We start from the raw sequence: 12,570 nt of genomic DNA, 5'->3' as shown, positions 1-12,570 counted from the left end.
ACACCTAAGGATATCACAATAACTTCTACGTGGTGCGACTACAAATACTGAATGCTCACACTTTGGTTTTTTTTTCTTCACCCCTAAAATTGTTACTGCGCTAAGCTAACAGGCAGAGCATGCTGAAGGCAAACTGGCTTGACAGTGTGAAATCTACTTGACAGTGAAAGTACTTGTGCTTATCCAGCACTTTTTTCCAGAAATCTCCTTCCAGTGTGGCGGAGCTGCTGCATAAAAACAGCCCCAGTTCCTTCCCATTATGGGAAACGAGCTACGCTGCAGTTGCAACCTCCGCAGCTTCACAACAAGGGCAAATCAATGACAAACCACGCTGTGCTTCTCTGTTGCCTGTGTAAATGTCTTGTCTAGCACATCTCCCCAAAACCACTGCACCACGCGTATCGCTGCTGTCATGAAAAAGCCTCATATCTCCAGTTTTTGTGCTTCACATTTTCTTATTTTTAGAGTTCTGCATGCTGGGTAAATGCCATTGGACCTATGAAATGCACTGAACACACATCTGGTAATTTCAAAAACACATACAAGGCAAATAGAAAATAAGAATTCCTCTCTTAATTACTGACTCTTTGGAGATGGAGGGTTTTATTTAGTCTAACTAGCACTGATACGTTTCCGCCTCTGGATTCCTCTCGCTGGTTAAATGTGGATGCTTGCTGCTGCAAAGGGGGGGGGGGGGGGGATATTCTCCAGGCGATTACTGCCCACACATGTGCACACACACAACACACACACACACTCTCTCCCTCACACACACACACACTATGTGATTCCGCCACAGTGCGTCAGGTTAAAGTGGCTGGCAGTATGACAGCAGAGAGCATGCAAGCTCTATTCGGACGATAGTTACGATAGGAGGAGGAGAAGGAGGCGGGGGCAGGGGGGGTGAGGGAGAGGACACTAGGACCCATGGGTGGCAGAGCGGTGTGAGCAAGGGAGGCTCTCCAGCATGAGTCAGGCGTGTTGTGTAACAAGGAGAGAGGGAGAGACTGGGGGAAGGGAGAGGGTGGGGGGGGGGGGGGGGGGGTCGTGTCTCCCTACTGGCTCCCCTTGACATGACAAACCCAGTCACAAAGAGGGAGAGAGAGAGAGAGGGAGAGGGGGAGAGAGAGAGAGAGAGAGAGAGAGGGAGAGAGAGAGAGGGAGAGAGCGAGGCAAAGAGAGAGAGAGAGAGGGAGAGAGATAGAGAGGGAGAGAGAGAGAGAGCGAGGCAAAGAGAGAGAGAGGGAGAGAGAGAGAGGCACAGAGGATGTATGTCAGCCTGCGACAAAGTCTATATGTACATATGGACACACACACTGATAGGTGCTGACATATGCAAGCACACACACACACACACACACGCTAATCCTTCTGGACGTATGTTAGAGCACATATGGGAGAACAGACATATTCCCTCACACACAAGCTGGTCATTGGTCATGTGGGCATTGCAGTCCATACCTCGTCCTGTGTATGTGTGTGATACATACATCTGTACCGACCATAGGGAAATACACACAACCCAGTAACCAATTAAAGGCATGGATGCCTGCCAAATGTAGCTGTGTGTGTGTGCGTGTGTCCCTATGTTCCTGTATGTATGTGTATTTTAATTTAACCTTTATTTTACCAGGAAGTCCCATTGAGAACCAATTTCTGTTTTTACAAGGGAGACCTGGCCAAGAGGCAGCACTGATCATAAAAAAAAACAAAAAATGTAAACACAAACAGCACACACGTGAAAAACAAAAAACAAAGAAATTAAAAAAATGAAATAAAAAATAAATAACTACTACACATACATACTGTACAGTGTAGTATGGTATTTTTTACATCCTGTGTATGTAGTCCTGTTTTCTTGTATATGTGTATGAAAATGTTGAATGCATATTGCAGAGTATCTATACATGGAGATGGCGTATACCCTAAATATTAGAGAAGTGGGCTTGTGGCTTGTTAGGAACAAGGAGGTTAGAAAAAAGAACGAAATAACTCCTCTGCCTATGAATAAATCGAAGCACTGGGAGTAAGAACTGTGATCTATTGAAAAAAGAATCAATCTTAATTGAATTGGCATTTGGTCAACACCCATAAGGGGAGAGGATCACAGCAGTTAGGGTCACATTGAGGCGTTAAGTGTTATTCAACAACACTCTCCCAGCCATAACTAGTATTGACTCCATTGTCTATCCTGCTACATCACATAAAACAAAGTTAATTTTTAAACAGTGTAGCTCCTCAACACACAGGCAGCCCTCTCTGTGTTCATTAGATTTAGATTAGATTGCGCTTTATTGATCCCCTAGGGGAAATTGCATGTGTTAACAGTATGTACAGTAGCACAATCAAAATCCTTTGGGTCAATTTGAGCCCAAGTAACTCAACAGTGCATCTGAGCTCATCTGATTCATCAGTATATTTGAAATCATATAACTCACTCAACATTACATTTGGGTCCATCTAACACATCAGTTCTTGTGAGTTTATCTAACTTAACTTTGTATTTTAGTTCATTCAGTACAACAGTACATTTAATTCCATCTAATTCATCTGTATTTTTAAGTGAGTTCTCTTTATTCAGAAGTATTTTTGAGTTCAACTATCTTGACTGCATAGCTGATCCATCTAAACTTAGCAGTATTTTGAATTTAACTGTATATCAAACCTGGGTCAAATAGTATTTGCAAATCATTCTTAGCATTTAACCTGCTTTCAGTACTAAATTGGATGGGTTTAGCACATCAGGACTGTATTTCAGATAGTGTCAGGTAAGATGTAAATTGAAAGAAAGATTCACAATCCAATCCTCAGATACTGTTACACTTTTGATATCATCAATCTGTTTTGTTCAATGCATTCCAGGAGTTATTTTGTGTTTAAGTGTTGCAATTTACCTTATGGTGTATCTATTTTCCCTACTTCAGTAGTGTTAAAGTGTTTTAGGGTGGATTTTTCCTTTAATTTTCAAATGTTTTCCTGTGAAGTATTTGAAGGAATGTGTTCTCCTCCCCTTCATAGTACTGCTTCCATTGTCCTATCTGGAAAATCCTACCGCTCTGGTCTCCTAGCAGGTTAAAACAAACACTGACAATTTTATACAGATACATATTGAAGTTTTTTTGGTTGAACTCATTGTGTCGGGAGGACTCCGGCCCTTGTTCGCGGTGTCCTTGCTGGGCAGCCAATGACAGATGGTGAGCTAGGCATGGACTGTAATTGGACATTGGCCCTCAGGAATGGAAATGCTCACATGAGATGCTTTGCCTACTGTACAGCACACAAACACCAAGGCACAGTGACAGACGTGCATATACTGTAGAGAGACAGACACAAAAGAGACAGACACAAAAATACATGCGCATATACACACACACACACACACACACTATCCAGCCACAAAACAGCTGAACCGAAGCAGAGAAAGCGGTGTTTGCCTTGTTTTAGGGTTTGACTTAGAATTCTATTGCTGTTCAGTTGCTGCATGGGCAGTTGAATCTTAAATACCACTAGTTCCACTGCCGAAGAGACTATATAAAAGCAATTACTGGGGGGCTAAGCTGTAAAGGTAACTGCCAAGATAAGAGGTAGATAAAATGTAAAGCTGTGGCATGCAATCGCATTGAGGCAGAGATGCAGAAATAAACAGGAAGAGGGCGTAGAGGACAGCGAAAGTGGAATAAGAAGAGGAGATGAGAGAAAACATGGGCGAGACATACAGTGGAGCTGCTCAGTGGCCAAAAATACAGGTGTGTGGTGGTACTGGGGAGCTCCCAGGTGTGAGTGTGCCACCGTGTGTAATCCTTCCTCCCCCCTGCAGCTACTCCCCCAGGGCTTTGCTATAAATAAGAATGTGTGTTCCTATTCATTTTTCCCGCTTAAATAAGGATTAGAAAGGATGAGGGCTGAAAGAAAGAACAAAAGGGAGGAATAAGGAAATTAGGAGGCAAGAGAGCGAAATCTGCAAACCGTCTTCTTACCCAGCATGCCCTTGTTGGGCTCGGACAGACACATGTCCTTCTCGGCGCTGGGCAGCACGAAGCCCACCACGAAGATCTCCACGCCGTCCGCCATCAGCGCCAGCCCCAGCACAAAGTAGAGCGTCCACTGGAACTTGCCGTGGCCGCACTCCTGCAGGATGGCCTCGTACTGCTGGGCCAGCTCCTCCTGGTCCTTCCGCCTCTCGCCCTCGTAGGCCGACAGATCCCTGAACTGCTGCGCCTGGGCGGCCGTGACCCCGTCCATGCCGCCGGCCTTGCCCGAATCGGCCCTCGGGATGCCCTGGTACTCGCCTTCGTAGATCTCGTCGTCCTCGTCGTGTCCCTCGGTGGAGTCGCTGTGGCCCTCGTCGTCGTTGGCCCGGCTGTCGTTGCGGTAGTAGCCGCCGTCGTTGCCGGGCCCGCCGGCGTAGTCTTCGTCGTCGTCTTCCTCCTCGAAGCGCTTGTAGGAGCGCTTGGTGTACTCGTCGGCCATCTTGTCCACGCTGCGGCCGACCTTCTTGCCTACCTGCTTCTTGGCCACTTTGGCGATGTCCTTGGCGCCGCGGATGAAGTCTGTGCGGCCGTCTCGGTAGCGTCCGTCGTCCTCCATCTTGGATGCAGAGGTGGCGGTCAGTTGCTGCTAGGAATGGGAGATATCAGGAGCGGCCCAAGCGCATGAGTGTGCAATGGGGATCTCTGTTGGCTGAGGAATTCAGCACCGCGGACAGCTCCCTGTTCCACTGCACTGCTGCTGACGGGCTTCGGCCAGTGTGCAGCTGAGTGCCGAATCCTGAGGAGGAAAACAGGGTTGTGTTAGCAGGATTCATTACATTGGCAGTATGTCAGGCAGAAGCACAGTGGTTGTAAGCACATTTTTAAACGGTGTACATCGGAGCCAATTAATATCTCAACACAAAGGAGCATTGGCATTCACATCACACTGGCATTCACACCATACACTATCTGGCTCTGCGCTAATGCCCGTAAAGAAAGGACATGACGGCCTTAAGGAGTTGACATCCAGAGTCCGGGAGCTCAGCAGCCACGGCTCCTTGTTTGAGCTCAGTGGCCTGTATCGATCGAGCAGCAGTTATCTCATCGCTCTCCTCTGCCCGGCACTAACCACAGCGTGGCGTTTACAGCGGCTCACCGCACGGATCAAGCCTCCGATGGAACATACTGCGACGCTGACATGCCTTATTAAGAAGCTCGGCTGCGATGTGGGGCTATACAGCTGAAGGTCAGGTTAGAGCATGGCACTGCCACTGCTAAGGTTAGGGATTCGATTCCCACTGGGGCCGCTCATGATGTTAAAACCAGAGATTCGCTCCTATGAAGTCATAACACAACAGTATTTTGTGGCAATCCGGCCAAATATAAGTCCAGGAGTCTGGGTGTGAGATAAGAGTATTCATTTTATGAGATTATTATTAGGTATGAAGCTTTAGATATTTTATAAAAGACCTCCCTCAAAATCTATGTAACATTCACTGAACTGCTGGCACACAATACAGTTGTTCTTGTTGGCATTGATGATCCATACTTTATGTTAATTACTATCTGGCCCATTCTGTTTTTTCCTCTCCCTCCCTTTTCTTTTTTCACTCTCCCTCTCTCTCTCCCCTCCATCCTGTGTCATCTCTCGTTCTCACCTCCCCCCCTTTTCATCACTATTTTTTCATTCCCTCCCTCCATTCCCTTCCTTCCTCCGACTATATTTTCTATTTCCTCATCTCTTTTTCCCACTCTGGTGGTCTCTCCCTGTGTTATTTAGGATTGGGTCATTTATTTTTGTAAATGGTCTCTTTTCTCGGTTCTGTGTTTCATTTCCTCTCTTTCTCTCAAATCAGTCCCCTATGGGCTCTGTGCTATGAGGCTGCTGAACCTCGATGTTCACTGCCATTCAAGGGAAATTGAGGGCCAAGCCAAACAGCAACTTAGGAGAGAAAGGTTGAGAGACTTTAGAGAGAATAGAGAGAGAGAAAGAGAAGAGCAGGGGAGAAGAGAAGAATCTGAAGAATAGAGGATAAGATGAGAGAAGAGAAGAGAAGAGAAGAGGAAAATGCAGGACAGGACAGGAGCAAACGGCCATGTTGAATCTTTGGCCAGGCCACCCTGCTCTTTTCCGCGACACCTCTCTGTCAGTGTGACGCTGCCCTTGTTTGTCTCACTGAGAGAGACATGCTGCATCGAGCAGGGCAGTGAGGGGAAAACAAATGTGGCGAGGAGAAGAGCATCAGCTTATGTATGAAAAATGCTGTGAATGGACCTGTACTTGAACTATAGCTTCAATAAACAATACACATGTGCAAAATCCTGTTTTTAGATGTCAACCATATGTTGATGATATCCCAATTTACATGAGCAATCCTCTGCTTAATACTACCAAAAACATTCCAGGAAAATACCGGTTTTCACCTATAAAATCAACACAAATACACATACTGTATATAGACAATATCCCAGTCTATTTGACAAGCCCCCGCCTACCTAAAATGTCTCTGAGATATTGTTTACTGCTAGTCTGCAACAGTAACACGACTCCAGCATGATATGTACATGTTCAGGAGACCGAGCAAAGGCGATGTGTCCCTGCAGACGAAGGCTCCAGGGGGGTCCAACACTGGAGCGATTCTAGTGGTTTCCCCTGGTCCCTTTAAAGAGAGCAGCAGCAGCAGCAGCAGCTCAGCAGGGGGGAGAGAGAGAAGATTTTGGCCTGAGGGAGCCTGCAGGGCTCAATAACACGACTCTGAGCACAAACACTGGCTGAATGTGCTGCAGAATGCTGCCTGGTCAAAGGGAATAGCACCGCACTAGAGCACTGCATTCGTTACAAAATCGGGCTGAGCGATATGGTTGAAATCAATATAATGATCATAGGGATTTTTTCGATATCAATATACATCACGACATGGCTCACATACTGTATGCAAAGTCACACGTCAAGTAATCAAATTAATGTTCATCCCGTTGAACCAAATGGTAATATTATGTGAAATTTTCAAATAATATTTCTCTAAAATGTTTCATACCTCATAGAAGAGAGGAGAGAGGATATAGAAGAGAAGTCAAAATTCAAATATTTTTAATATTACTACATAATGAATGCTTGTTATCAATTTAGACAGCAGAACTGTGTGTCACCATATCCCAAAATCACCATATCATCACAATATGATTCTACTGAAACAAGATAAACGATAATATTGAATTATCGCCCAGCCCTTTATAGCACTGCACTTGTTACTTCACAGTAAAGTCAAAATGAAGTGAAAAATGACATTTTCACCATGTTAGATAATTTTCTATGTCCTAACGTATATCTATTTAACAATGCATGCCAAAAAAATGTACAACATTTATATTTTCTGGTTTATATAAAATCTACTACTACTACTTTTCCTGCCTGGAAAACTTAACCGCTATTTTAGTGGTTTCTGCACCACATAGCATCAGGTGTGCATAAAAATCCCAACTAATAATATCATCATGGATTTCTGAACAATCCCCTCCTCCACCCTCCCATCACATAAAACCTGCAGCTTCACCGCTTTCAAAGTAAAGTGAGTGGCAACAGCGGGGACAAATTATTCCTCCTCTCCCTGGAGGACTTGGTCCGCTGCCTGCAGTAATAATGAGGATGACGGAGGTGTTGGAGGAGGGAAGCAGGCTAGCATCCAGTTCTTCTGACTCACTCTGTTTTCTGTGGTCCACCCCCGCCCACTTCTGAACGACACCTGTTACGTTGTGTTTATACATACTTATATTTATATGGCACATATTTCTAATTTCATCATCCATGTTTAAGTGAGCAATTGTGACTGCTGGTAACATCTGTATGTAACTATAAGTAAATCCATGCATGTCAGTAATCCATACTTCTGCAGCATATTTCCAACCAATACAGTCTACTTAACAGTTTTAAATTGTCACCAGCATATATATACAACTGTTCACATTCTACTCTATTGTTTTCTTTTTTTACCATTCTTATTCCTATTCTTATTTTATATTCTGTTTGTGTGTTTTCATTCTATTTGTCTTTTTTTCCATGCTGAGTCATATTACTTTTGCTGCTGCAATGACCTAATTTCCAGCTAGGAATCAATAAAGTTTCATCATCATCATCAAATGCCTTTTCGTGTTGTCTTTAAAAAATGTTGCCTTGTGTTGGATTCATCTGGAATAAATCCATATGACATGAGAAACGACGTTCCAACAAAAAAAAAAGCTTTCCCTCTGCATAATCATGCCTGAGACTACATCACCATCTATTCATGTTTATTATATCTTGGTATTTATAAACACATCAACAGTCATGTATCACTTGGCTCCAGAATGCTGCGCATTTGTTGCTGTTTCATTATCTAGGAAGAGATCAAAAGGCATCGATGGTTTAGTGATCAATAAATCAATGAGCCATGTAATTGATAGCAGGCCCGAAGGAGGGGCTGTTAAATTATACCGGATAAGTGCCAATAAACTGCACACTGAACCTTGGTGAAAATTTTATAACTGTTGTTCTTATGCGTGTTTTTGAAAGTGTTACAAGAACACAATGATACTGAGTTGTTTTAGCTTTATTTTGGCTGGGAAACAAGGTGAAATGAGAGAGGAGGAGTGGAGTGATGGCCAGGGAGGAGGAGAGAGGAGGGAGAGAGAGAGAGCAGGCAGTGGGAAGGCAGGGAGGGAAGCTTTTAAAGCCTCCTACATGGCCTCGGGGGTGTTGAGCAGACAGACGCAGACTACTGCCAAGCCAACATCACAGGACCCAGAGGTCTGCTGGGAAGACTGAGTTTCTAAGAACACGCTCGCTGAGAGCCAGCTGCAACTAAAACCCCAGAAGAAGAGGGAAGGTTTCATTAGCGCTCTCCTTAGACCTCCCCTCTCTTTCCATGGCAGGACCTGGACAGGAGCGTGACACAACAAATACAGGGGGGTGCTGAATACACATCTCCTCTCCTATCCCTTTGGTCAGTTGATTATGTGTGATGACTGCAGTTTTGGGAGTGACTGTGACTGTAATCAGACCAGATTTAAAGAAAAATCATCCCAGAATACCTGTTTAAATGTTTAATCTAATTTAGATTTGCACTTACTTTCTCAGGAATTACATTTCAGATGTCTCAAAAAATTATTAACATGAATGCTCAGAATTTCATATTATGAAATGGAGATGTAAAGATATAATCTTCGGCTCCCAAAGGCTCCCTCCCTGCTCTCCTCTGTTATTAGAAGAGCAGAGCAGCAAGTCATATCTGCTCTCTTCAGTCCTGTTTCCACACAACCAACAGGCCTATCAAGAATCAGCTGAACACCTCTCAGGTGTGTGAGCGGGTGTGTAAAGTGCCAATGGGAACTATCGGAACGATGTCCAATTGTCAGTTTTTTAAGAGTTGGTGATTTAAAGCCATAGCCATTTATTCAGGTAAGTTTCGACTGAGAGGGGGAATATTGCAGTAGCGGCCAAACGCAGGTCTAAAGCACCAATTAGTGAGTTTATCACATTGGCTGTAATTCTTAGAATGTGGCTATAATATGAAGATTTAATCCTACATTCGATTGTCTCAATTAAACTGGGCAGTAGTGTATAATTCACTGCCACACTGCCATCTTGGACCAAGCCAGAATTGACTTGTGCTGATATATTACTTCAGATTGGAAGTTGTGGCCAAACTGGCTTCAGGCTGAACTGTGGGAATAAGGAGACTGGGCTAAATCTATTTCTCATGTACATCAGTGGATGGAGCATGACTGCTACTGATCCACTGGGTTTAGGTCAGGTCTTGCTGAATTTCTCACTGAATTCTTGAAAAATAGATCCAATTATTAGAATTTTTTTTTAGCTTTAGTTGGATTTGGGCTCACAAAAGCCCCTTAGGCCACATGCAGGCTTGGTATGAATTTGGAGTGAAATTTGGGGGCTCAGGCTGGGCTAAAATATGTCAGGCCCAAGTAAACATCGAGCCTTTCTGGTTTGTCTGACCTCATTATTTCTTCTTAGGGATTTTAAACAAAAAATGGTGCAGCTCTTTTGTTTGAGCTGAGTGTTTCACTCTGAAGTGAGCATTGCATCACTGCAGAAAGTTGTGAAAGGCATTTGGTGCTTTGCTTTCAGTCAGTCATCAGCCTGGATCCAGTCCCATAGATTGCTCATTTTAATTTTCACTTCGTTTTTTGTGATAACCAAATGACCAATTCATGGGGCTTCAGCCAAGCTATTCAACCATTGGTTATTACAAAACCAGCCTGGATTTCTTAACTACAGTATAAACATACCTCATGTAGATATAAAGTTATGGAATCAGAAGTAATGCTACATGTAATCAGTAAGAAATACTCTCCACCTCATGTCCCAACCTCCCTAGTCATTCAATTTTCTGCTTTTTTAAGTTTAAGTGTCTTGCATATTTCTACATTCCTTGTGTGTTTCTTTAATTTCTTGTACTGCGTTTGATGCCCTGCTGCAAACCAAATTTCACATTTGGGACAGTAAAGTCTTCACTGTCTCTTTCAGTAATCAGATACTGGTTTCTTTCCACAGTAAAGTAACCAGCAATCTACTCGAAATTGACGATACCAGCGTTGGTTACCCGCAATCATAATGATAGCATTAACATTCTGACAAACCATTTATACAATACAGTATGAGCTGTAGAATGCCACACATTGGGTGTAAACCTTCAACTTTCCCGAATTTCCCTTCGGGGATCAATAAAGTGCAATCTCAGTCTCAGAAATGAAGTGCTGTAACTGGATCAATGCATCCTTTGGATTGACCTCAGAAGCGAACACCTTCAGTGTCCTCGTTCCTCGTCCTGCACTGTGGAATCATAACAGAGTCACCTTCAGAGCTGGAGGGAGAATTACTCAGCGTTAAGTGTTTCATATTTTTTCCCCTCTCAGCTCAGCACCTGTTCACCTTGTATTTTTACTGTTGGCTCCGTCCACTTCACAGGGTTTGAAGTGAGCATTAGGCCACACTGGGTTTACGCTGCAGTATTACCTCATTTCCATATAAATTACACATACGTATAGCAAAAGAGATAGATAGATAGATAGATAGATAGACAGATAGATAGATAGATAGATAGATAGATAGATAGACAGTCTGCTGAAAGTGAAGGCTAACTGCGGAAGAGGATTTAAACCACGTGAAAAATTTGAGTTCTCAGATTAATCTCAGAATTCTGAATTTATTCTCAGAATCTCAGAATTCTTACTTTAGTTTCAGAATCCTTACTTTATTCTCAGAATTCTGACTTTATTCTTAGAATTCTGAGATTAAACTCAGAACTCAAATACATTTTTCACATGTGGCCCTGATCCTCTTCTGAAGCTAACATCATAACAATCGATAGATGGACAATCTAAAAACTACATGCGAATCTAACAGTTTACTGTGTTAGTATGGTTAGCCCCACTGTGTAGCAGATATGAATACTGGACCCGGACTAGACAGTGACTTCGGGGCAATTGCATTCAAGCCAGAACCATTAGCACAGGAGTTTTTCACTGGGAAAGAAAAAGAAAGAAAGATGAGAGGAGAAAAACAATGGAGTCCACTCTGCTCTGCTGGAGTCAATAGACTATACTGTACACATTCATGGGAGCAGATTACTTGAAGTCTATCAAAGCCTGGTGACAAGAAAATACTCTGTGACGCTAATATTGGGACAAGAAATGATGTCAGTTTCTTATTTACTGGCAGCTCGATAGTCTTCCACACCGAAGTCAAGGTCTGCTGAGTTTCATCCAACCAATAGCAAGATAGCTGGATATCCAGTTTGTTTACAGGTCAATATTCGGTGCTTAGCTTTGACTCACATTTCAACTTTTTCTTTTCAGCAAGCCGGGTGTGGAGCAGGCAGGATGCATTAAAGATGAGACCTGTGGTGGTGCAGCAAGGGAACGGCCCGGTCCACGCTTTTCACATGAATACACTTAAACGGGTGGAAAGCCAGGCAGGGAGCGGTGCGTCTGAATATGTTTAAATGGTGATTCACCCTTCGACAGGCTCGACAGCAACTTGGCTGAACGCTGAAAATAATATTCAGCGGTTGAATTCATTCATTTGGGATGACAGCAGCCAATGTGAACGGGAAAATAGAATCAATCCTAAATCAATTTTGACATTTACCTATAGTCTATTTTGCTCCAATCAAAAGGGAATAATGTGATAGCAAAGACAGGCACAGTTAAGCTAGCGGTGGGCCAATAGGTGTACGGCAAGGTGTGTGTGTGTTTGTGTGTGTGTGTGTGTGTACCCCTGTAAGGTGCTGGAGCCTGCGTCTGCTTTGTTAGCGGTTAATGATCTGTAGTATACAAGTCTCCTCACAGTGGACGGTCCTGTTGGGAGCCATCTTGTGTTGTGAGACGTTTCAATCGAGACGACCAGAGGACAGAGCTCAGTCGCACGAAGGGAAGATAAATGAGAGAAAATGGCGGGCATTGATTTCTTCAGGGATTTGGGTTAGGAAAGGTCACACAAAAGCGTTTTATAATGTGGGTTCATATTTCAGGTCCTTTTTTTTCTCCCGCATGGACCTCGCCTCTGCCACTCGATCTCTGATAATACAACCAGAGTTACTTT

At 43.6% G+C, this 12,570-nt stretch overlaps 1 protein-coding gene across 1 annotated transcript in view; it reads right to left on the bottom strand.

Moving 5' to 3' along the window:
* The window catches only part of sv2a (synaptic vesicle glycoprotein 2A), a 26,123-nt gene extending 21,536 nt beyond the window's left edge, over positions 1–4,587 (bottom strand). Inside the window, exon 1 of the mRNA XM_071907146.2 lies at positions 3,978–4,587. Coding sequence (XP_071763247.1) covers positions 3,978–4,587 — 610 coding nt within the window. The remainder of the gene's footprint in view (positions 1–3,977) is intronic.
* Positions 4,588–12,570: the final 7,983 nt, after the last annotated feature.

This window comes from Centroberyx gerrardi, chromosome 12 (assembly GCF_048128805.1).
Source record: "Centroberyx gerrardi isolate f3 chromosome 12, fCenGer3.hap1.cur.20231027, whole genome shotgun sequence".
NCBI classification, from domain to species: Eukaryota; Metazoa; Chordata; class Actinopteri; order Beryciformes; family Berycidae; genus Centroberyx; species Centroberyx gerrardi.
This window is presented reverse-complemented; position numbering and strand designations above follow the sequence as displayed.